We start from the raw sequence: 26,449 nt of genomic DNA, 5'->3' as shown, positions 1-26,449 counted from the left end.
CTGTCTTGGTCGCCTTTATTAGCACATGTTCCAGCTTGTCCATATCCTTCTTATTATCATTTAAAAAATTTATGTGCCCTTTATCTGAAGATTTCACGGTGGTTCACAACATAAACAGACAGGTTGAAAGAATGTATTTCTCAAAAACAAGTCAAGGCAGAGAAATCTCTCCTTTTCTTTTTTCTTTTGGATGGAATTACAAACTTTGTTGATCAGGGAACTGCTGTGGAAATAGTGCGTCTTGATTTCAGTAAGACTTTTGACAAAGTCCCCTGCGACATTTATGTGAGGAAGCTGGTAAAATGAGGCTGAATGAGGTAAGTGTTAGGCGGATTTGACTGACCGAACCCAAAGAGAATTCCTTCATGGGTCTTCCTCATCCTGGGGGACAGGGACAAGAGGGGTGCTGCAGGGTTCTGTCCTGGGCCCTTTGTTGTCTTTATAAATGACTTGGATGAAGGAACTGAGGGGATGCTCATCACATTTGCAGACGACACCAAATGGGTCAAAGATCAAAGGCAGTAATGTTGTTGTTGAGTTGTTTAGTCGTGTCCGACTCTTCGTGACCCCATGGACCAGAGCACACCAGGCACCCCTGTCTTCCACTGCCTCCCGCAGTTTGGTCGAACTCATGTTCGTAGCTTCGAGAACACTGTCCAACCATCTTGTCCTCTGACATCCCCTTCTCCTAGTGCCCTCAATCTTACCCAACATCAGGGTCTTTTCCAAGGATTCTTCTCTTCTCATGAGGTGGCCAAAGTATTGGAGCCTCAGCTTCAGGATCTTTTCACTACTGGGAAAACCATAGCTTTAACTATACGGACCTTTGTCGGCAAGGTGGTGTCTCTGCTTTTTAAGATGCTGTCTAGGTTTGTCATTGCTTTTCTCCCAAGAAGCAGGCGTCTTTTAATTTCGTGACTGCTGTCACCATCTGCAGTGATCAAGGAGCCCAAGAAAGTAAAATCTCTCACTGCCTCCATTTCTTCCCCTTCTATTTGCCAGGAGGTGATGGGACCAGTGGCCATGATCTTGGTTTTTTTGATGTTGAGCTTCAGACCATATTTTGCGCTCTCCTCTTTCACCCTCATTAAAAGGTTCTTTAATTCCTCCTCGCTTTCTGCCATCAAGGTTGTGTCATCTGCATATCTGAGGTTGTTGATATTTCTTCCGGCAATCTTAATTCCGGTTTGGGATTCATCTAGTCCAGCCTTTCGCATGATGAATTCTGCATATAAGTTAAATAAGCAGGGAGACAATATACAACCTTGTCGTACTCCTTTCCCAATTTTAAGAATACTATTAATAATACTATTTTTAATAATACTATAATTCCCAAAATTATAGTATTATTCAATTTCCCCCTCCATTTGTTCACTTCTAGCTCTTCTGCATTTTTCCAATTACAGTGGTACCTCGGTTTATTAACACAATTGGTTCCGGAATTCTGTTCATAAACTGATGCGAACTTTCCCATTGAAAGTAATGGAAAGTGAATTAATCCGTTCCAGATCGGTCCGCGGCGTTCGTAAACCGAAAATTCCTAAACCGAGGTGTTAATAAACCGAGGTCCCACTGTACTCCCTATAACCTGTCTATCTGCAATTACCATCAATTTTACTCATTTACATTCTCTTTTGTTTTTAACCCAGTGGTACCAAGGCTAACAAGAACCATAATTTAGATATATCCACCCTTCTACCCACAATTCTCGATATTTCTATACCAATTTGTTCCCAAAACTTATTAACTAACGGACAATCCCACCACATATCACTGTACGTTCCCATCCCTCCACATTTCCTCCAGCAATTCTTACTTCCGGATTTTGCAATGTGATACAACCTTACTGGTGTGTGATACCATTTTTGTACCAGCTTCAACCACTGTTCCTGGATTATCCTAGAGGTCACAACAAAGGGTGGTTGCTGAAAGATTATTTCCCACTCTTCATCCAAAATCTGTTCCTGTATATCCAGTATTCTTTCAAACTTTCTTTTGGTGATTTCCCCATATTTAGTAACACAGGGCAGGCGCCACCACCGAGAAGGCCCTCTGCCTAGTTCCCTGAAACTTGGCTTCTCGCAACGAGGGAACCGCCAGAAGGCCCTCGGTACTGGACCTCAGTGTCTGGGCAGAACGATAGGGGAGGAGGCGCTCCTTCAGGTATACTGGACCAAGGCCGTTTAGGGCTTTAAAGGTCAGCACCAACACTTGGAATTGTGCTCGGAAACATACTGGGAGCCAATGTATATCTTTCAAGATCGGTGTTATGTGGTTTTGGCGGCCGCTCCCAGTCACCAGTCTAGCTGCCGCATTCTGGGTTAGTTGCAGTTTCCGGGTCACCTTCAAAGGTAGCCCCATGTAGAGCGCATTACAGTAGTCCAAGCGGGAGATAACTAGAGCATGCACCACTCTGGCGAGACAGTCTGCAGGCAGGTAGGGTCTCAGCCTGCGTACCGGATGGAGCTGATAGACATCTGCCCTGGACACAGAATTGACCTGCGCCTCCATGGACAGCTGTGAGTCCAAAATGACTCCCAGGCTGCGCACCTGGTCCTTCAGGGGCACAGTTACCCCATTCAGGACCAGGGAGTCCTCCACACCTGCCCACCTCCTGTCCCCCACAAACAGTACTTCTGTCTTGTCAGGATTCAACCTCAATCTGTTAAAGTTTCATTTGATTAGTCTAAAAGATCACACCAGATTTTCCCATGAGTGCTGGGTGGATTCGGGCAACAGTCTTAACAATACAGTATAGGTATTCAATAAACATTTCCCTAGGCAAACAAAATTTAAGATACTTAAATTGTGGTGCCCAGAATTGAACACAGTATTCTAGGTGGGGTCTGACCAAAACCGAATAAAGTGGTACTATTACTGCCTTTGATCTTTGACCCGTTTGGTGTCGTCTGCAAATGGGATGAGCATCCCCTCAGTTCCTTCATCCAAGTCATTTATAAAGACGTTGAACAACAATGGGCCCAGGACAGAACCCTGCAGCACCCCTCTTGTCACTTTCCCCCAGGATGATGAGGAACCACGAAGGAGTCCTCTTTGGGTTCGGTCAGTCAAACCCACCTAACAGTTTCCTTGTCTACCATTCTTTTCTAAATAAACTTTAAATATCTTCCACTCCTTTCCCACCGATTCTTTCCCCTGGTCCCGGAGTCTCCCAGTCAGTTCGGACAGTTCCATGAATTCTATCAGCTTCATCTGCCAGTCCGTCCACCGTGGGTATATCTTCATTTTTCCAATTCCTTGCTAATACAATTCTAGCTGCTGTTGTGGCATACAGAAAAAAGGTAATATCTTTCTTGGGTAATTCCTCTCTAATTATCCCAAGCCTCCTTGTTAGCATGCGAGCTTTACGAGATGCGCGTGCTGCAAGTATACAATGCTAGTTTCTCGCATTGCCTCCACCATTCCTTTTTCGATCCTTTGGCAAGATTCTCGCCTGTTCAACTGGTTAGGTGGGCTTAGTTCACTCACAGTTCATTCCTCACGTTTCTAGGCTGGCATTGCATAACCTTTGCATGAACTTTTTACCTTAAAGGCTATACCAGCTTGGGGATCATTTGCACTCAGATTGGTGGTTCAAAATAAATTCTGATCAACACCTCCTACAAAATCAAGATGCACTATTTCCACAGCAGTCCCCTGATCAACAGTTTGTAACTCCATCCAAAAAAGAAAAGAATAAAAGGAGAGATTTCTCTGGCTTGACTTTCTTTTGAGAAAGCCATGCTTTCAACCTGTATGTTTATGTTGTGAACCACCGTGAAATCTTCAGATGAAGGTACATAATTTTTAAAAAAATAATAATAAGAAGGATATTAACAAGCTGGAACATGTGCAAATGAAGGCAATCCAGATAGTTTTATTTTATTTATGCATTTATTTGATTTCTACAGCACCCTATACCAGGGGTGCCAACTTGAATAAAATATAGAAGGGGTTTAGGAAGCCCTGCCTCAGTTAATCAGTCACATGATGTGGTGCATGCATGCCATTTGAATGCCAATTCCTAGGAATTGGGGGGGGTGCCCCCTCAAATATTTTATGGGGGGCGCAATGACCCCTCACCCTCTAAGAGTTGGCTACTATTCCCTACACCCACAGGTCTCAAGATGGTTACAACATAGAATCACAATATGAAAAGATAAAACACACAGCCCAAAACATGTAACCCCCACATCCCCACCACATTTTAAAAGAGCATTAGATGTCAATCAGTCAAAGGCCTGTTTAAAGTGGTGCCTTCTTCCCTAGCGCTGAAAGCTGTATAATGAAGGTTTTTCCACTCTTCGTATGAATTCTTTGATGGGAACGGATATTGGCCTTTTGACTGAAGCTCTTTCCACATTCCACGCACTGATAGGGTTTCTCCCCTGAATGAACTCTTTGATGTGAAGTGACATAGGAGCTCGTACTGAAGCTCTTTCCTACTTCCAAACAATTATATGGTTTCTCCCCAGTATGAATTCTTTGATGAGAAGTGAGATGGGCGCTTTGAATGAAGCTTTTTCCACATTCGAAGCACTGATAGGGTTTCTCCTCTGAATGAATTCTTTGATGAGAAGTGAGATGGGCGCTTTGAATGAAGCTTTTTCCACATTCGAAGCACTGATAGGGTTTCTCCTCTGAATGAATTCTTTGATGAGAAGTGAGATGGGCGCTTTGAATGAAGCTTTTTCCACATTCGAAGCACTGATAGGGTTTCTCCTCTGAATGAATTCTTTGATGAGAAGTGAGATGGGCGCTTTGAATGAAGCTTTTTCCACATTCGAAGCACTGATAGGGTTTCTCCTCTGAATGAATTCTTTGATGAGAAGTGAGATGGGAGCTGTGACTGAAGCTTTTTCCACATTGGCTGAAATTTGGGCCTCCTGCACCTGAGGAAGTGATATGCATCGGTGATGGGGATGCACATAGAACCTCTTTGTTGATGGCTTGACTTAGGTATCTTCTCCACCTTCAATGGCCATGAGGCCCCATGGTCTTTCCCTTCCTGAAGAGCCTTAGGACAGTTTCACGTATCTCTTTTGTCTTCACGCCATAAACAATGGGGTTCATCATGGGGGGCAGAAGAAGGTAAAGGTTGGCCATAATGATGTGAACGTGAGGAGCGATGCTGTGTCCCCCAAAGCGGTGTGCGAAGAAGGTGAAGAAGGCAGGAGTGTAAGATATCGTGATGGCGCAGATGTGTGCGCTGCAGGTGCCAAAGGCCTTGCTCCTCGCCTCCTTCGAGGAAAGCGCCACCACAGCCTTCAGGATCATGAAATAAGACACTGCGATGCAGAAGATGTCGAAGCCTCCTATCAGCAGGGCTACCGTCAGGCCATAGATGGCGTCCACGTGGATACTGCCGCAGGCCAGCTTCACCACCGCCATGTGGTCACAGTAAGTGTGAGCAATGACGTTGGTGTTGCAATATTGCATCTTCCTGACCAGGAAAGGGAAAGGGAGGATGAGAACGGCCCCCCTGATGAAGGTCACTAGCCCCACCTTCAGAATCAAGGAGTTGGTCAGAATGGTGGCGTACCTCAGTGGGTAGCAGATGGCCACGAATCTGTCGAGAGCCATAAGCATGAGGACGCCAGACTCCATCCCAGTGAAGGTGTGGACAACGTACATCTGGACCAGGCAGGAGTTGAAGTCAATCTCTTTGAGGTTGAGCCAGAAGATGCAGAATGCTTTGGGCATGGTAGATGTTCCCATGACGATGTCTGTGATGGAGAGCATGCAGAGGAACCAGTACATGGGTCTGTGAAGGGCCTCCTCGGTCCAGATGATGTACAGGAGCCCACAGTTCCCCACCATGCCAATGAGATACATGGAAAAAAATGGGAAGGAGATCCATAGGTGAGCATGTTCCAGGCCTGGGATCCCGTTCAGGATGAACTCCAAGAGAGGCTTACCTGTGCCATTGGGGGCTGCCATGTCGGAAAGGGGAAAATCATCTGGAGATCTAAGGATAATAAAACACAGGAAGAAATCCATTGAAATGTTTTCGGCCACGGACATTTCATAAAGTAGCTCTGGAGCTGAATAGTGTATGGGATTAAAAATAGGATTTTTCAATATAAAATAATAATAATAATAATAATTTTTATACCCCGCCCTTCCCAGTCAAGACCGGGCTCAGGGCGGCTAACAACAAAAATATCAACACAAGTATAAAAAGAAACAATTCAGTTAAAATACAGATTAATACAATGTTAAAATTCAACAAGTAAGATAAAACCATTATGAGATAAAACCTTAGGGGAGGGTAACCCCGGGGTCAGACTGCGTCAGTCCAAAGGCCAAACGGAACAGCTCTGTCTTGCAGGCCCTACGAAAAGATGACAAATCCCGCAGGGCCCTAGTCTCCTGAGACAGAGCGTTCCACCAGGTCGGGGCCAGTACTGAGAAGGCCCTGGTCCTGGTCGAGGCCAGCCTAACCACCTTGTGACTCAGGATCTCCAGTATGTTATTATTTGTGGACCTTAATGTCCTCTGCGGGTCATACCGGGAGAGGCAGTCCCGTAGGTACGAGGGTCCTAAGCTGCATATTTAAAACAAATATTTAAAACAAATTCAGTTAACTACCAATTTACTGTTTTCAATACTCTTCTTTTATCGTTTGGAATCCATGAATGAAAGCTTTGTACAGTGGTACCTTGGTTCTCAAACTTAATCCGTTCTGAAAGCCTGTTCCAAAACCAAAGCGTTCCAAAACCAAGGCGCCATTTCCCATAGAAAGTAGTGCAAAATGAATTAATTCATTCCAGACTTTTAAAAACAATCCCTAAAACAACAATTTAACATTAATTTTACTATCTAACGAGACCATTGATCCATAAAATGAAAGCAATAATCAATGTACTGTACTATAAAATAAATAAGACAGTATTGTAGATGATAAAAATTAAAATTATTTTTTTTCTTGCCTGCACTGATGATGGTCATTGTTTGGATTTTATCCATTTCCATAGTCACACAATCAATCAATCAATCAATCAGTAGCTGAACTGGGTTCTACACAGTCACAAAAACAAATTAACTGAAAAAGCCTCAAAAACAAAAACGCAAAAGGCAAGAGGGCAACCAAAATGGTCAAAGGCCTGGAAACGATGCCTTATGAGGAACGGCTTAGGGAGCTGGGTATGTTTAGCCTGGAGAAGAGAAGGTTAAGGGGTGATATGATAGCCATGTTCAAATATATAAAAGGATGTCATATAGAGGAGGGTGAAAGGTTCTTTTCTGCTGCTCCAGAGAAGCGGACACGGAGCAATGGATTCAAGCTACAAGAAAGAAGATTCCACCTAAACATTAGGAAGAACTTCCTGACAGTAAGAGCTGTTCGACAGTGGAATTTGCTGCCAATGAGTGTGGTGGAGTCTCCTTTGGAGGTCTTTAAGCAGAGGCTTGGCAGGCATATGTCAAGAATGCTTTGATGGTGTTTCCTGCTTGGCAGGGGGTTGGACTGGATGGCCCTTGTGGTCTCTTCCAACTCTAGGATTCTATGATTCTATGATTCTAAATAGCAAAGACAAAAGCGGCAAACTTAATTTGTTCCAGAAGTCCGTTTGACTTCCGAAATGTTTGAAAAGTGCAGCTTCTGATTGGAGCATCGGATGTTCAGCTTCCGAAAACGTTTGAAAACAGGAACACTTCCTTCCGGGTTTTCGGCATTTGAGAACCAAGGCGTTTGAGAACCAAAGTACCACTGTATTAAAACTATTGAGTGCCATACTAGAAAATACTGTCAAATCAGATTTTCGAACACTCTTCCAGGCTGGCCTCAGCTTATTAGGGGGCTCTCAATGAGAAGAACAGATGAGACACGGCTTGCCTACGATCTCTGGATCTTTGCCTGCAATGAGAAGAGACGGGAGGAGAAGGACTCACTTCATTTTTTTAAAAAAATAATTTTTATTCATTTTCCATTAATAACAAGAAAAAAGAAATAGCATTAAAAAAACAAAAAAGAAAAATTTAAAAAGAAAAAGAAAAATACACACAAAAAAGAAAAATCTCTTAATTCTAACCATTACCATAAATCTTTAGACTTCCCCCGTTCCCTCCCCCTCTGGGTTCCCTATTAATTATCCTTACAGCAGTTTTCATAATTATTTCCATACATCATATATCCATTTACATATTCCCAATTTTACTACCTTATACATATGATTATATATTTGTTTAATCAATTTCTATTCATTCCAAATCCTCACCTTAATTCAATTCTAATTCATCATAATTATATATTATACTTCTTCTCTTATTATTTTTTATCAGGAATGCAATATATTTTAAATCATAAACAATCTATCTTATTTTTGTTTTGTTTTTCCTTTTAAATTTAAAATCATCCCCCCTACTTCTAAAGCCGAATCCTCAGGGCAGTTTAATGAATTCCATTTATCGTACCCAGTTCAAACCATTAAAATAAATCTTTACATAATCATCCCACTCCCACCTTTTCCCATATCCACCTCCAGCCTTCCTTCCACAAAATCTGCCCACCCTTTCTCACTGCACCTATTACCCCATCCCTCTCCCCTTCCTTTGCCATCTCTTTTTGTATTACATAAAACAAACAATTCTCTTTTTCCATTTCCCAGTGTTCCCCCTGGACCTCCCCTCTCACTGGGAGTTCAGCAGAAACCACTGTTTCTTTTTTGAGAGCTCCTAGAAATATGTCTATGTCTTGCCCCACATCTGCTACTTGTGGGGCATTATGCTCTTCATCCTCCTCTTCTTCGTCTTGTGTTTTTTCCTTGTTTTCCAACTTCAGTCCTTTCTCTTTTCCCTTTTCTGGAGTGGATCTGTCTCTCCATAAACAGTTGATCTCTGGCAGCTGTTCTTTATTTTCCTTTAGTTCCTGTTTAATGTCTGTGAGCAGTGAGAATTTTTTGCAGAACACAGTCTTGTGCTTTTGTTATGGCTTCCTCCTCCTTCTGCATCTCAGATTTCATACACATCCAACAAGTTAGGGAACTGGAAATGGCAGGGATCAAATTCCAACACGAAATTCGCCATTTTTTAGGCTGAACTGAATGCACTCTTCCTCCATTTTCTATACATAGTCCATAAAATCGTCAAATCCAGAATAGTAATTTCCAATGAAATATAATAATCCAATACTTCAATTAACTCCAAATCCTTTCATCAAACCATCCAGGGACTCGGGTCCAGCTTTCAGAGGAACTTTCTTTTATCAAATATCAGTATCTCGCAGGCAGTTTTACTTTAACCCTCTCCCCTGTGCCTGCTACAGAGGAGCTTTTAAGTCCTCTTCCTGATAAATTGAATGTTTCCGTTCCTTTTGACAGCTAAGAGTTAATTAACTGCTTTATTGTCTCTCAGAGGGTGGCAACCGACTTCCTTTTTTTAAATTGCCCCCTATTTCCGAATCTTCTTGTCAAATTAACATTTTCTTCTTGGGCTTATCCCACAAATCAAATTCTTACTTTGAAGGAAGAATCCATCGCTCTCCTCCGCCAGCTGCAGGGCTTCGCCCCGTGAGGGTAAAATGACGCTCAAAATGGCTCTTGCGTCTCTCACCTCCACTCTCGGAGCCAGGCTGCCTCAGAGCTGAGGCAAGTCCTTGCCGATCGGAGCTGGCGACAGACAGGAAGTCGAAGGACTCCCTTCACACTGGGTTACAAGCCCTGCACTGGTCCGGTGCTCCAACGACATGCGAGGAGCAGCATTCTCATGGCATGTATGCTGAGGTTACTCAACAGTCATTGACAAGGAAAGTGCCTCTTGAAAAGCAAGGAAACTGCTATGATATATAACCATTGCATTATCAGCTATCAGCATAGTCCAACTTTAAACACCGTTCCATGTGTCAGTTATCTCATTCATTTATTTATTATTACGGTCGAGGACCAGCTCTTAGAAGTAAAATAAAATAAGAATAAAATAAAAATAAAACGGATCCCTTTGAAAAACAGTTTCCGGGAGCATAACGTATAAAAGTTGCTTTGAACAAAATTTAAAAGAAAATTATTAATTATATAACAGTGCTAAAAGTTTAACCCTTAAAATAGTGGCTGCAGAAAGCTGAGCCTAGCTCGCTCGGGGTGCCATTGAGGAAAAAATCAGACGGGCTGGGAAGAAAGTCTGTGTCTGCATATTTGGGCACAGAATCTGGCGACCGCCCTGGTTATTTTCAGGTCTTTGCCTAGCAAGAGCAGGTTGTATAATTGCTTTTCCGGGAGGCTTGCTAAGCTCACCAGTATGGGGTCCAGGATCTCCCTTCGAGCTTCTTCATAGAGGGGGCATCTGAAGAACAGGTGCTCAGGGCTTCCTATTTCCCCTAATGGGCATACGCAGAGTCTTTGGGCGTATGGGATTTTTTTGTAAAGCCCCTCCAGCACAGGCGTGGGCAATGCCGCGCTTCTGGCAAGTGTAAAAGCCCTCCTTGTGTTTTTTGACAAGAGATAGGAGAGGTAAGGTGCCGGGGCGGCTATGTATCTCTCGATTTCTCCAGTTCTGTATTCAGGGCATCTTGAGCAGTCCTGTTGTCTTTCGATGTCAATGATTCATTGTCTGACTGTTGCTTTAGCTTGCCTTAGGTCCATCCTTAGGAGGGCTTGGGGGGCAAGGCCCATATTCTGGAGAGAGTTCAGAACCTTTAGCTGCCAACCGGACTGGAACTGGTCACATAGGATCAGTGGCACGATCCCTTGGGGTTTCAGATTTAGAGCCAGCCATTTATAGATTGATGATAGGCAGATTAAAGCCTCCACTCTCGTCGTTCCCGTTTCGAGTCTGACCCATGCGTTGGATACACATTTGGGGACGTGGAGGAGGGCTCTAAGGAATTTGGATTGTACACGCTCCAAGGGAGAGAAGGAGGAGGAGGACGGGCCTAGAAAGGCTCCATAGAGGAGCTGAGCCAACGTTTTGGCCTTAAATAGCTTAAGGGCCGCCGGAACGAAGAAGCCCCCTTGAGTTCTGTAGAATTTGAGAATACAGTTTGCGGTTTTTTTCCGCTCAGCTTCCAATAGAATTTATGTGTCAGTTATCTAAAACTCCCAGTTACTCTTTAGTAACCACCAGTAGTGATGTATGGAAGTGAGAGCTGGACCATGAAGAAGGCTGATCACTGAGGAATTGATGCTTTTGAATTATGGTGCTGGAGGAGACTCTTGAGAGTCCCATGGACTGCAAGAAGATCAAACCTCTCCATTCTGAAGGAAATCAGCCCTGAGTGCTCACTAGAAGGACAGATTGTGAAGCTGAGGCTCCAATACTTTGGCCACCTCATGAGAAGAGAAGAATCCTTGGAAAAGACCCTGATGTTGGGAAAGATTGAGGGCACTAGGAGAAGGGGACAACAGAGGACGAGATGGTTGGACAGTGTTCTCGAAGCTACGAACATGAGTTTGACCAAACTGCGGGAGGCAGTGCAAGACAGGAGTGCCTGGCGTGCTCTGGTCCATGGGGTCACAAAGAGTCGGACACGACTAAACGACTAAACAACAACAACCACCAGTTATTATTGAAATTGAACTGAAGTGCTTTGTTTTTGGTGCTCATTTCAGATGAAAGAACCTAAGAAGAGTCAGCTGGAGCAGGCAGCTTGAACCTAAGCCGTGTCGGGCTTTACAGGTCATAGAAAGCCCCTTTAATTGTGCCCAAAATCAGAGCGGTAGAGAATGGAGCTGTTTTGACAACGCTCCTTTTAAGCAGCCCGGGTTAACCAAGGGCTGCAGTTTTCAAAGGCAGCCCCGCCCAGAGCAAGTTCCCCTAGTAGTCCAAACAGGATGTAGCTAAGGCATGTGCCAAGTGAAACATCTCAAGGAACAAGCACAGTCAATTCCCATTTTCAAAACATTACATTTCACCATTCACTGGACTGATCATGTTCAACATCATGTCTATCAAGCATCTCTTGTCTTTTATTCATTTGGAAATAAATTACACCGCCAACATTAAGAGAAGGAAGATCCCTCCGGTGAATATCTTAATGGCATGTGGCCATTCTTAAAAGAACAGATGGATCTTGACATGAGTCAGCAAACTTGACATGAGTCAGCAGTGTGATGCAGCAGCTAAAAAAGCCAATGCAATTCTGGGCTGCATCAATAGGAGTATAGCATCAATCTAGATCAAGGGAAGTACCACTGCATTCTGCTCTGGTCAGACCTCACCTGGAGTACTGTGTCCAGTTCTGGGCATCACAGTTCAAGAAGGATACTGACAAGCTGGAACGTGTCCAGAAGAGGGCAACCAAAATGGTCAAAGGCCTGGAAATGATGCCTTATGAGGAACGGCTTAGGGAGCTGGGTATGTTTAGCCTAGAGAAGAGAAGGTTAAGGGGTGATATGATAGCCATGTTCAAATATATGAAAGGATGTCATATAGAGGAGGGAGAAAGGTTGTTTTCTGCTGCGGACACGGAGAAGCGGACACGGAGCAATGGATTCAAACTTCAAGAAAGAAGATTCCACCTAAACATTAGGAAGAACTTCCTGACAGTAAGAGCTGTTTGACAGTGGAATTTTCTGCCAAGGAGTGTGGTGGAGTCTCCTTCTTTGGAGGTCTTTAAGCAGAGGCTTGACAGGCATATGTCAGGAATGCCTTGATGGCGTTTCCTGCTTGGCAGGAAGAATGGCCCTTGTGGTCTCTTCCAACTCTACGATTCTATGATTCTATGATCTGACCATAGAGAAAACTGTTAACTTACGAAAGCCCAGGAGCTCCCAGGATCTCTGTTCATCACCAGCTGTCTGCCTGGTGCCAGTTTTTTCCTTTCAGAATAGAATGTGAGAATGTGTTTATAAAGCTTTGGTGTATATAATCCCTTTGGGTTTCCACTGGGCAAAGAGTGGCCTGTGATTCTATACATAGCCCTCAGATCTCAAGGTGGGCCAGGAGTAATTCCCTAACTAGAGGATGTTAACCTCTCCGGCACGCCCCTGGAGAATTTGGCAGCCTTTCACAAATGGATCCATGGGAATGGAATTACTGAAGGGCTAAACCATAGGAATCGGCATCATCCAAGCATCTCAACCTGAGGAGCAAGAGGGGGCAGTGTGGTGTAGTTGTTAGAGCGTTGGAGACGAGGATTCGAATCCCCCACTCAGACATGAAGCTTGGGCCAGTCACTGCCTCTCAGACTAACCCACCTCACAGGGTGGTTGAGAGGAATAAATTGGGATGGGTAGAAATGTTTATTCTGCCTGGATCTCCCTGGAAAGACAAGATGGGATATAAAGGCAACAGATAAAATTGAATAAATTATGAGACACTCCAAGGGTGGCTCCCACAACTAGTTAGAATAATAGAACTTTAGAGTTGGAAGGGACCCCTAAGGGTCATTTAGTCCAACCCCCTGCAATGCAGGAATCTCAACTAAAGCATCCCTGACAGATGGCCATCCAACATCTGCTTTAAAACCTCCAAGGAAGGAGAGTCCACAACCTTCTCAGGTCAGAACAGAGTCACAGAACATTCCCTTTCTCTACTTCACGCTTATGCATAAATGGGCTCTGGAGCATTAAATAAATAAATGGGATGGATCCAGACTATGACAAGCCCAGATCTGAAAAAGCGGCTAGCTGGGGTTCATTTTGCAAACAGGCTTGTTAGTTTTCTACAGAAAGTTGGGGTTCATAATAAATTATGTTCGATTCTTCCCTCAAGTGCAGGTAATACTGGCCTCAATGGACTGACCGGGTCAAAAGGCACCTTCCTCTGTTCCTTTGACTATCTGTTCAGCAGGGCTTATCCCTGGCAAATGTGTTGGCAGTTGCAATCCTAATTTATTTGTCTTGATATGTTATTATTCTACATTGGTTTGGGGGGGGCCTTAACTGCAAAGACCAGCCATGAGAGCAAAACCACTGTTGTCATGGCAGCCTCTGATAATCTGATATCATTTGTACCAGAAACCATTGTTGACTGTGAAAACTTTTGGTTAGACACCAAAATTTCCTGTCCAAGTTCCTCTGGAGGGGAGGGGGGAGGTTATGGCATTTACACTGAAGGTGCAAAGAGAGTAAACTAAAGTTATGAGAGGGTTTTCAGAAGAGGGTGGTGTAAACACATTAGACAACTGGGCCAAAGCAAACAAGATGAATTTTAACAAGGAGAAATGTAAAGTACTACACTTGGGCAAAAAAAATGAAAGGCACAAATACAGGATGGGTGACACCTGGCTTGAGAGCAGAACATGTGAAAAGGATCTAGGAGTCTTGGTAGACCACAAACTTGACATGAGTCAGCAGTGTGATGCAACAGCTAAAAAAACCAATGCAATTCTGGGCTGCATCAATAGGAGTATAGCATCTAGATCAAGGGAAGTAATAGTACCCCTGTATTCCGCTCTGGTCAGACCTCACCTGGAGTACTGTGTCCAGTTCTGGGCACCACAGTTCAAGAAGGATACTGATAAGCTGGAACGTGTCCAGAAGAGGGCAACAAAAATGGTCAGAGGCCTGGAAATGATGCCTTATGAGGAACGGCTTAGGGAGTTGGGTATGTTTAGCCTGGAGAAGAGAAGGTTAAGGGGTGATATGATAGCCATGTTCAAATATATGAAAGGATGTCATATAGAGGAGGGAGAAAAGTTGTTTTCTGCTGCTCCAGAGAAGCGGACACGGAGCAATGGATTCAAGCTACAAGAAAGAAGATTCCACCTAAACATTAGGAAGAACTTCCTGACAGTAAGAGCTGTTCGGCAGTGGAATTTGCTGCCAAGGAGTGTGGTGGAGTCTCCTTCTTTGGAGGTCTTTAAGCAGAGGCTTGACAGGCATATGTCAAGAATGCTTTGATGGTGTTTCCTGCTCGGCAGGGGGTTGGACTGGATGGCCCTTGTGGTCTCTTCCAACTCTATGATTCTATGATTCTATAAAAGGAGTCGGGATGCCCATGAAATCCTTGGTGGGTGAGTCTATGGCCTTGTTCTTCCTCAAGTCTTGGCCTGTGATATCACCTTTGCTCTTCTGACAAGGCCCTTCCTTAAATACCTGATTGTAGCTCTCCTTGTTACATGGCTTAATTTCTGCGCATATGTAAAGCTAAGTGGGGGAACGCCTCTACATAAGCCTGCGTAATTTATATTCTCCAGAGAGCCGGGTTCGCGTCTCCGCTCCTCCACATGCAGCTGCTGGGTGACCTTGGGCTAGTCACACTTCTCTGAAGTCTCCCAGCCCCACTCACCTCACAGAGTGTTTGTTGTGGGGGAGGAAGGGAAAGGAGAATGTTAGCTGCTTTGAGACTCCTTAGGGTAGTGATAAAGCGGGATATCAAATCCAAACTCCTCCTCCTCCTCCTCCTCCTCCTCCTCCTCCTCCTCCTCTTCTTCCTCTTCTTCTTCTTCTTCTTCTTCTTCTTCTTCTTCTTCTTCTTCTTCTTCTTCTTCAGCTGTAGTTCTGACCAAGTAAAGCAGGCATCCCCAAACTGCGGCCTTCCAGATGTTTTGGCCTACATCTTGTCTTGTCTTGACTTCAGAGAATCATCTGAACGCAGCCATTGCAGAAGAGAGTGTAGATTCCTTTCCACTTGAGCATCCTTTAGGTTTTTAAAACACAGAATCAGGTTGGTAAGATTTTTAATTTTATCTAGAGGAACTTGGTAATATTTGCTACAGTTTACCAATACAAAGTTGTGGTTTGCAGGAACTCTGATGGTGGGTCGCAAACCTACAAATAGAGCTCCCTGAAGAACCCTTGGGGCTAATGGGGACATGTAATAATAATAATAATAATAATAATAATATATTATTTATACCCCGCCTATCTGGCTGGGTTTCCGCAGCCACTCTGGGCGGCTTCCAACAGAAAAGTGAAATAAAATAATCTATTAAGCATTAAAAGCCTCCCTAAACAGGGCTGCCTTCAGATGTCTTCTAAAAATCTGGTAGCTGTTTTTCTTTTTGACATCTGATGGGAGGGCATTCCACAGGGTGGGTGCCACCACCGAGAAGGCCCTCTGCCTGGTTCCCTGCAACTTGGCTTCTCGCAACGAGGGAACCGCCAGAAGGCCCTCGGTACTGGACCTCAGTGCAATTACCACATAAGAGCCTACTGGATGAGGCCAATGGCCCCCTAGTCCAGCATCCTGTTCTCACAGTGGCCAACCAGATGCCTCAATAGGAAGCACCCCAGCAGGACCCTCTCCCCCTCCTGCGGTTTCCAGCAACTGGTATTCAGAAGCATTTCTGCCTCCGACTGTGGAGGCAGAACACGGCCCTCATGGCGAGAAGCTGTTGAGAGCCCTCTCCTCCTTCATGAACTTGTCAAATCCTCTCTTACAGCCATCTAGGTTGGTGGCAATCACTGCCTTCTGTGGAAGTGAGTTCTATAGTTTAGTTATGCACTGTGTAACATGCTTTCTTTCACATACCGTAGCTGTTTCATGTAGTAATGTATGGAAGTGAGAGCTGGACCATAAAGAAGGCTGATCACCGAAGAATTGATGCTTTTGAATTATGGTGCTGGAGGAGACTCTTGAGAGTCCCATGGACTGCAAGAAGATCAAACCTCTCCATTCTGAAGGAAATCAGCCCTGAGTGCTCACTGGAAGGACAGATCGTGAAGCTGAGGCTCCAATACTTTGGCCACCTCATGAGAAGAGAAGACTCCCTGGAAAAGACCCTGATGTTGGGAAAGATGGAGGGCACTAGGAGAAGGGGACGACAGAGGATGGGATGGTTGGACAGTGTTCTCGAAGCCACCAACTTCAGTCTGACCAAACTGCGGGAGGCAGTGGAAGACAGGAGTGCCTGGCGTGCTCTGGTCCATGGGGTCACAAAGAGCTGTTTCATGAGCTTGATGATGATAAAATTGATGCCGTTAATGTTGATGATCTCATGGGCTCTGGGCCGAATGCTGTCCCCTAGGAGTGTCAGTAGAGAGTATAACTTCCTCCGCTCCCAACTGGCTTGCAACTGGTTCTCCGCACATGGCTGCAGAAACGCAAAAGGACACGGCTGGCCATCATAGCACAAGCACAGGCTAAGAGTGTAGCCAGGCAGCATCTCCAACAGACCTTGGGAAGGGCAACAACTGAGATGGCCCCATTCGTCTGCTTGAGAGCTGGAGTTTGACTGAGACTGAGGAGCCCATGATAAGGTAACAACAGAGGGGAGCAGAAGGGTGATGCCAGCAGCCCGCTGGAGGCCACTGAAAACTGGCTCCAAGGAAGGGAGGCAGCTAATGATCCAGGCCTCCCTGTTATCATTGCCAGAACTGCTAGCTATTCATGGGGGTTAGGGGTCCAAGTAGACCTACCACTTCCATTTCCAAGCTCAACACCTCTGTTCTGATACAGGACTTAGTGGAAAGGGGTGAACAGTGCCCCTAGCCTGATGGAGTATCTTGATTCTTATAATAACTCTGTAGCTCATAGTATTGCTATTTTTTTTAATAAAAAAAAAGCGGTAGAGGAATGAGCTGCTCCAGTTTTATTCTCATTTTCTACCTCTGGTGTGGTGCTTTTAAGAACTGGGTGTTCATTCCCAATCAATGAAGTCCCTCCTAAACTGCTTGCTCCTAGTTTTGTGGTTAGGCCATACACTTGAAGATATGGATCTGGCCTTACTGATAATGGGTTTTGAACAATTTCTACCTCAGAGACAAAGAGAGCTGGTGCAGAAGACCAAGTGTTAAAGCACTACTGTATGTTCCTAACCACCTTGGTCTCACCTAGCCTTAAGCAGTGAGCGTAGTAGCACTATCTAACTTCCTTTTCGCCTTAACAGCAGGCTATGAAATGGTTCCGGGAGCCAGGTGGAAGCCATGGCATGCAACAATCGCTCCAACAGCAACCCCTCCGTTTTCATCCTAGTGGGCATTCCTGGCCTGGAAGCTGCTTACTTTTGGATGGCCTTCCCCTTCTGCTCCATGTATTTAGTAGCCTTGCTGGGCAACTTGACCATCCTCTTTGTGGTCAAGAAGGAGCCCAGCCTCCACTTGCCTATGTACTACTTCCTGTGCATGTTGGCCGCCCTCGACTTGGTGCTGTGCTCTTCCACGGTGCCCAAGATCCTTGCCATCTTCTGGTTCCGATCCCACTCCATTGGTTTCAAGGCCTGTGTCATCCAGATGTTCTTCATCCATGGTTTCTCAGCTGTGGAGTCAGGGGTGCTGCTCGCGATGGCCTTTGACCGCTACGTGGCCATCTGCGCCCCTCTGCGCTACACCGCCATCCTCACCAGCTCCGTCATTGCCAAGATTGGGTGTGCAGCCTTCGTGAGGGGCATCGGCTTGATGACCCCTTTGACTTGCATGGTAAGCCATCTACCATATTATGGGCCCAACGTCATCGCCCATTCCTACTGCGAGCACATGGCCGTGGTCAAGTTGGCCTGTGGAGATACCACACCCAACCACATCTATGGGATCACGGCAGCCACCTTCGTGGTGGGCTCAGACTCCATCTTCATTGCTGTCTCCTATGTCCTCATTCTCAGGGCAGTCATGGGACTCTCCTCTAAGGGGGCCCGGCAGAAATCCTTCGGCACTTGTGGCTCCCACATCTGCGTCATCCTGATCTTCTACACTCCTGCCCTTTTCTCCTTCTACACGCAACGCTGGGGTCACCACATCCCTGCCCACATCCACATCTTGTTGGCTGACCTCTATGTCCTGGTGCCCCCCATGCTCAACCCAATCATCTATGGCATGAAAACAAAGCAGATTCGGGAGCAAGTATTGAAGCCCTTCTACCCAAAAGGAGTCAAGGTTGAGTCCTGACTCCAACTGGTGTTGTTGTTGTTGTTGTTTAGTCATTTAGTCGTGTCCGACTCTTTGTGACCCCATGGACCAGAGCACGCCAGGCACTCCTGTCTTCCACTGCCTCCCGCAGTTTGGTCAAACTCATGTTCATAGCTTCGAGAACACTGTCCAACCATCTCGTCCTCTGTCGATGAGAAGGTTAGAACTTGTTACGATTTATCTGCATCTAGATCCACCTGCCAGCTGGAGCCTCCAAGCTTTGGGTAGCTCAGTTATTAGAAGTGTGGCTCAAGTTTCATTATTCTTGTCTCAAGTATACCAAGAAATATCTAAACTAATTAATTTGCCTGTCCAGGCTTCCTCACAACTGTCATTACTGAATATGTGGATGGACAACATATGACAGCTTGTTGAAGAGCTCCTGACATGGATTTTTGCTGCAGCCAGGATTTCAGTAGCCCATTACTGTAATGGGAAACCTTGAAAAATCTACACTTATCATTGTAATGTAAGAACATATGGATTTTGGCCATTGTGGAAAAAATCACACATAAATTGCATGTTTCCCAGAGGATGGGGGATCCAGAACATTTTTATGTCAGCTGGTGGGATTTTATTCTCTATGCTTCAAACTTCGATGCTCAACATTCACCATCCATACCAGTTTGGGAAATATGGGTGTCTAGATTTATATAGATTTATATTTGTGTGTCATCATTTCTTTCTCTTACTGTTTTTTTTGTTTTTTTGTTTGCTTGCTTGCTTGCTTGCTTGCTCTGGCTATGGTATGATGTAATACCTTGCTACTACACTTTTGAGTTGTTAGTAATGGGGGGGGGGACGAGAAAGAGAGAGAAAGAAGAGTAGTTCTAAACACTTATTGGTCCCTGCATCACCTCCTAGCTTTCAGCCAAGTATTTGCCTCTCACGGAATCTATAGACAGAACTATTCCAACTTATAATAGGATCATCCAACACTTCCCACATTGCAAGATTTTAACTGCTAACCAAGCTGTCCAAAGTTAGGTGGAATGGACCATCTCAGGAGGCAATGGACTCGCTTTCATTGGAGGTTTTTCAACAGAGGTTGAGTGACCATCTCTTCAGGGATTCTTTAGTTGTCATTTCTGCATAGCAGGGGGTTGGACTAGATGATCCTCAGGGTACCTTCCAACTCCACAGTTCTATGATTCTCTGTGTTAAAACAACTGACAAGTTACTTACAAAAGATACTTAAATGTGATAAGCTGTAGAATGCCCTGGTTACCTCAGACGGTTGTTGTGCGGATAAAACTGGGAGAGGGAGAGCTATGTAATAGTATCACTGTATTCTGCTCTGGTCAGCCCTCACCTGGAGTACTGTGTCCAGTTCTGGGCACCACAGTTCAAGAAGGATACTGACAAGCTGGAACGTGTCCAGAGGAGGGCAACCAAAATGGTCAAACGCCTGGAAACAATGCCTTATGAGGAACGGCTTAGGGAGCTGGGTATGTTTAGCCTGGAGAAGAGAAGGTTAAGGGGTGATATGATAACCATGTTCAAATATATAAAAGGATGTCATATAGAGGAGGGAGAAAGGTTGTTTTCTGCTGCTTCAGAGAAGCGGACACGGAGCAACGGATTCAAACTACAAGAAAGAAGATTCCACCAAAACATTAGGAAGAACTTCCTGACAGTAAGAGCTGTTCGGCAGTGGAACTTGCTACCAAGAAGTGTGGTGGAGTCTCCTTCTTTGGAGGTCTTTAAGCAGAGGCTTGACAGGCATATGTCACGAATGCTTTGATGGTGTTTCCTGCTTGGCAGGGGGTTGGACTGGATGGCCCTTGTGGTCTCTTCCAACTCTATGATTATATGATTTCACCTTGAGCTTTGTGGAGGAGGAATATAAATGGGACATAAATGTAATGGCTGCTAGGCTCTTCCTCAATAAAAATGGAAACTGTTCTTGAGGTACATTGTAATCTGTGCTTGACTTCATAACCCTTCCGTGTTTTAATCTGCCTGCTTTTCAAGCTTTTTACCTGCTGCATTCTACCATTTGCTGATTAGAGTGTCATGGAATTCTACTCAGTATTGATCCAGAGCAGAACTCCAATGTATAGTTAGCAGAGTAAAAACCTAAACACGTTACAGGATTCCCAAAAATAGACCAGAGGCAGAGCTTTACTGCTACTGAAGACAGACGAGCATAATGGTCCCAAATCCAATACATTCAGAATTGGCACAGTCCATAAGAAATCTCTACACATCAGATCAATACTTTCTGCACTAAGAAATGCAAACTGACATAGAGGTTTTCTCCAGGTGTGGCGGACTGCCCTGTCTGTCCCGCAGGCCGGTTCTAAGCTCAATAACTGACTGAGTGATGAAGATTCTCAAAAACATTAGCCACCTCTCCTTCCCCTGGTTCCTTGTCCTTTCCTCAAAGAGAGCCATTGTCATGAAAACACCACCATTTCATGAACCTGTTACCCCCCCAAAAAAAGGAGGCTTCGCTTTTGCAGATCAACCCCCTAGACCCTGCAATATCCGCTGTCGGTCAGAGGTAGTGAACAGAGTTGACAACCTCTGTTGCTACAGACTCTCCCTCCCTCCAGCAGCAGAAAGAAGAGGCTTGAGCAAAGTGGGGAGCAACTTTTAAAACCTCAGAAAAGGTCCAGTCCCTCAGTCCTGTCAGTATGACCCCCCACCCACCCACCCAAAACGTATTGAGAACGTCTTGAAAGATCTACATTGGCTCCCAGTACGTTTCCGAGCACAATTCAAACTGTCTGCACCAAGGAGGAGACAGGGGATCTCCCTGAGGAGGTCAGTTCCCCAACACAGCAGCCAGATGTATGGAGGAACGTGACTCATAGAAGTAGAAGGCCCAGGGATCGCTCTGAATGCTTAGAATTACACAACTGTTTTGAAGTGCTCATGGAAGACGAGGAACAGACTCCACCTGAGGATCTCTCCCTCATCACAGTTGATGAGGAATATGAAGACGAGCAGCAAAGTCAGTCCTCCGGGAATATGCAGGTAACCTTGGAAGGGACAGCACATGGAAGAATCCCAACCAAGCCTATGAAGAGGCGTGTAGTGGTGATAGGGGATTCCCTACTGAGGGGTACAGAAGCAGTGATCTGTGGGCCTGACAAGATGTCTCGAGAGGTGTGCTGTCTACCTGGGGCCAAGATCAAAGATGTAACAGAACGGCTGCAAGGAATCATAAAACCCACCGACAAATACCCCTTCCTTTTGGTGCATGTGGGAACCAATGACACTGCAAGCCATAGCTTACAGAAGATCAAAAATGATTATGAGGCTCTGGGCAGGAAGTTGAAGCAATTAGATGCACAAATTGTCATCTCTTCTGTCCTCCCAGTTGAATGACATGGCCCAGGGAGAGAGGGAAAAATAGGGGAAGTGAACAACTGGCTTCGCAAATGGTGCAAACAGGAACGGTTTGGATTCCTAGATCACGGTCTGCAGTTTCTTGAAGATGGACTTCTGGCAAGTGATGGACTGCACCTCACAAAAGTTGGGAGGAATGTTTTTGCCACAAAACTCAAAAACCTCATCAGGAGGGCTTTAAACTGACTTATGTGGGGGAGGGAGACAGTGGTCCTGAAGGTAGGAGTCTATCAAATGCTGAAGATGATCATCCAAATGTCAAGGACCAAATGGAGCAAGCAGCATGCAGACCTAGTGGTGGGACGAAAATACCCTTAAATAAGAGACATGGGGGAATGATCAACGGTCTTCAATGTCTGTATACTAATGCACAGAGCATGGGAAATAAACAAGATGAACTTGAGCTCTTGGTACAGCAAACTAAATATGACATAATAGGCATCACTGAAACCTGGTGGGATGAGTCTCATGACTGGAATGTAGTAATAGAGGGATACAATCTATTTAAGAGAAATAGACCAAACAGGAAAGGAGGAGGAGTAGCTTTATATGTTAGGGATATGTATACCTGTGAAGAGATCCAGGATTTAAAACTTCAAAGCCAAATTGAGAGTATCTGGGTCAAAATTAAGGGAGAGAAAAACAACAGTGATCTCATTGTGGGAGTTTACTATAGATCCCCAAGCCAAACTGAGGACACAGATGATGCCTTCCTGGAACAGATGGCCAAGCATTCCAAAGGAAGTGAGATAGTAGTAATGGGGGATTTCAACTATCCTGATATTTGTTGGATGTCAAACTCAGCCAAGAGCATAAGGTCGAACAGATTCCTCACTGGCCTTGCAGACAACTTCATTGTCCAGAAAGTGGGAGAAGCAACAAGAGGAACAGCCATTTTAGATCTGGTCCTAACCAATAGTGATGACTTGGTTAGTGGGGTAGAAGTGGCAGGATCATTAGGTGGGAGTGACCATGCTCTTCTGGAGTTTATTATCCAGCGGAAAGGAGCAACCAAGCATACTAAGGTCCAAATTCTAGACTTTAAGAAAGCCAACTTCAGAAAACTTAGGGAAACGCTGGGTGAAATCCCATGGACAGTAATACTAAAAGGGAAGGGAGTTCATGATGGTTGGGAGTTTGTTAAAAGGGAGATATTAAAAGCACAACTTCAGGCAATACCAATGAGACGGAAACATGGAAGGTGCCTAAAGAAGCCAGGCTGGCTATCTAAAGAACTTTTGACCGAGTTAAGATTTAAAAGGGATATGTACAAAAAATGGAAAAGGGGGGAAATCTCCAGAGAGGAATTCAAACATATAGCCAGCACGTGTAGAGACAAAGTCAGAAAAGCTAAAGCACAGAATGAACTCAGGCTCGCTAGAGAGGTTAAAAGCAACAAAAAGGGCTTTTATGGGTATGTCCGTAGCAAAAGGAAAAACAAGGAAACAGTGGGGTCACTCAGAGGAGAAGATGGTGAAATGCAAACAGGGGACAGAGAAAGGGCAGAACTCCTCAATGCCTTCTTTGCCTCAGTCTTCTCCAAGAAAGAAAACAACGCCCGACCTGAAGAATATGGAGCAGATGATTCAGCAGGGGAAACACAGCCCAGAATAAGTAAGGAGGTAGTACAAGAATACTTGGCTAGTTTAGATGTATTCAAGTCTCCAGGGCCAGATGAACTACATCCAAGAGTATTAAAAGAACTGGCAGAGGTGATTTCAGAACCACTGGCAATAATATTTGAAAATTCCTGGAGAACAGGCGAAGTTCCAGCAGACTGGAGGAGGGCAAATGTTGTCCCTATTTTCAAAAAGGGGAAAAGAGAGGACCCAAACAATTACCGCCCAGTCAGCCTGACATCAATACCAGGAAAGATTCTAGAGCAGATCATTAAGCAAACAGTCTGTGAGCACCTAGAAAGAAACTCTGTGATCATTAAAAGTCAGCATGGGTTCCTGAAAAATAAGTCATGTCAGACTAATCTGATCTCATTTTTTGACAGAATTACAAGCCTGGTAGATGAAGGGAACGCTGTGGATGTAGCCTATCTTGATTACAGCAAGGCTTTTGACAAGGTGCCCCATGATATTCTTGTAAAGAAGCTGGTAAAATGTGGGCTAGACAATGCTACCATTCAGTGGATTTGTAACTGGCTTACTGACCGAACCCAAAGGGTGCTCATCAATGGCTCCTCCTCATCCTGGAGAGTAGTGACTAGTGGGGTGCCACAGGGTTCTGTCTTGGGCCCAGTCTTGTTCAACATCTTTATCAATGACTTGGATGATGGGCTTGAGGGCATCCTGAGCAAGTTTGCAGATGACACCAAATTGGGAGGGGCGGCTAACACCCCAGAGGACAGGATCACACTTCAGAATGACCTTAACAGATTAGACAACTGGGCCAAAGCAAACAAGATGAATTTTAACAAGGAGAAATGTACTACACTTGGGCAAAAAAAATGAAAGGCACAAATACAGGATGGGAGACACCTGGCTTGAGAGCAGTACATGTGAAAAGGATCTAGGAGTCTTGGTAGACCACAAACTTGACATGAGTCAGCAGTGTGATGCAGCAGCTAAAAAAGCCAATGCAATTCTGGGCTGCATCAATAGGAGTATAGCATCTAGATCAAGGGAAGTAATAGTACCACTGTATTCTGCTCTGGTCAGACCTCACCTGGAGTACTGTGTCCAGTTCTGGGCACCACAGTTCAAGAAGGATACTGATAAGCTGGAACGTGTCCAGAAGAGGGCAACCAAAATGGTCAAAGGCCTGGAAACGATGCCTTATGAGGAACGGCTTAGGGAGCTGGGTATGTTTAGCCTGGAGAAGAGAAGGTTAAGGGGTGATATGATAACCATGTTCAAATATATAAAAGGATGTCATATAGAGGAGGGAGAAAGGTTGTTTTCTGCTGCTTCAGAGAAGCGGACACGGAGCAACGGATTCAAACTACAAGAAAGAAAATTCCACCTAAACATTAGGAAGAACTTCCTGCCAGTAAGAGCTGTTCGGCAGTGGAATTTGCTGCCAAGGAGTGTGGTGGAGTCTCCTTCTTTGGAGGTCTTTAAGCAGAGGCTTGACAGCCATCTGTCAGGAATGCTTTGATGGTGTTTCCTGCTTGGCAGGGGGTTGGACTGGATGGCCCTTGTGGTCTCTTCCAACTCTATGATTCTATGATTCTATGTGTTGGTGCTGACCTTGAAAGCCCTAAATGGTCTTGGCCCAGGATACCCGAAGGAGCGTCTCCACCCTCATCGTTCTGCCCAGACACTGAGGTCCAGTTCCGAGGGCCTTCTGGCGGTTCCCTCCCTGTAAGAAGGGAGGTTACAGGGAACCAGGCAGAGGGCCTTCTCAGTGGTGGCACCCGCCCTGTGGAACGCCCTCCCATCAGATGTCAAAGAGGAAAACAGGTACCAGATTTTTAGAAGACATCTGAAGGCAGCCCTGTTTAGAGAGGCTTTTAATGTTTAATAGATTATTTTATTTTATTTTTCTGTTGGAAGCCACCCAGAGTAGCTGGGGAAACCCAGCCAGATGGGCGGGGCATAAATAAATTATTATTATTATTATTATTATTATTATTATTATTATTATTATTACATCACAAAATGTCATGGAAGGGGGGATTCTTCAGCAAAACTGGGGCCTGTGGGATTCCATGATTTTCAAATTTGTCCATCAGGCTACTTTGTGAATTGCCTGTCTTGATCCGCCATTCCTATTCAGACACGTTTTATTTACAACTCCAGACATTTTGACTACCCCTGTCTCCTCTCCCCTCCCAGATCTATTCTTCCTGTTCTTCTCCAAATTCTGCTCTTTGATCAGCATTGGGGGGTCTTCTATCAATGAGCAACCCTTGCAAGCAGTTACAGACCCCTGACACACTCGCAGCCCCCTTTGGGGGTTTTTCTGAGTTTCCTGGTTACGTGACTTCGGAGACGGCTGCTGGCTGGGGTGAGATATGGGCCAAACACTGTTCTCCTGTCCACCTTTTAGTTCACTGTATCATTTGATGTGAGCTTTATCCATAAAGTGGGTGGTGCTGTAGGTTAAACCACTGAGCCTAGGGCTTGCCAATCAGAAGGTCAGCAGTTCGAATCCCTGTGACGGGGTGAGCTCCCATTGCTCGGTCCCAGCTCCTGCCAACCTAGCAGTTCGAAAGCACCTCAAAGTGCAAGTAGATAAATAGGAACCGCTACAGTGGGACGGTAAACGACATTTCTGTGTGCTGCTCTGGTTCGCCAGAAGTGGCTTAGTCATGCTGGCCACATGACCTGGAAGCTGTACGTCGGCTCCCTCGGCCAATAACGCGAGATGAGCACCGCAACCCCAGAGTCGGTCACAACTGGACCTAATGGTCAGGG

At 45.1% G+C, this 26,449-nt stretch overlaps 2 protein-coding genes across 2 annotated transcripts; one reads left to right on the top strand and one right to left on the bottom strand.

Annotated features, from left to right (window-relative positions):
• Positions 1-4,974: 4,974 nt before the first annotated feature.
• On the bottom strand, positions 4,975-9,727 carry LOC118085588 (olfactory receptor 52N1-like). Its single transcript, XM_035116418.3, has 2 exons — positions 9,459-9,727; positions 4,975-5,968 (listed from the first exon to the last, which is right to left on the bottom strand). The coding sequence occupies exon 2, from the start codon at positions 5,938-5,940 to the stop codon at positions 4,975-4,977; it is 966 nt and encodes a 321-aa protein (XP_034972309.1). The 5' UTR covers positions 5,941-5,968; positions 9,459-9,727.
• Positions 9,728-17,744: 8,017 nt separating this feature from the next.
• Positions 17,745-18,815, top strand: LOC118084696 (olfactory receptor 52P1-like). Its single transcript, XM_060274162.2, has one exon. It carries the CDS (start codon positions 17,745-17,747, stop codon positions 18,699-18,701), a length of 957 nt encoding a protein of 318 aa, XP_060130145.2. The 3' UTR covers positions 18,702-18,815.
• The last annotated feature ends 7,634 nt before the right edge of the window (positions 18,816-26,449 follow it).

The sequence above is a fragment of the Zootoca vivipara genome, chromosome 4, assembly GCF_965207765.1.
Source record: "Zootoca vivipara chromosome 4, rZooViv2.hap1.1, whole genome shotgun sequence".
Taxonomy (NCBI): Eukaryota; Metazoa; Chordata; class Lepidosauria; order Squamata; family Lacertidae; genus Zootoca; species Zootoca vivipara.
Note: the sequence above shows the minus strand (reverse complement) of the source record. Positions and strands in the feature narration are given on the sequence as shown.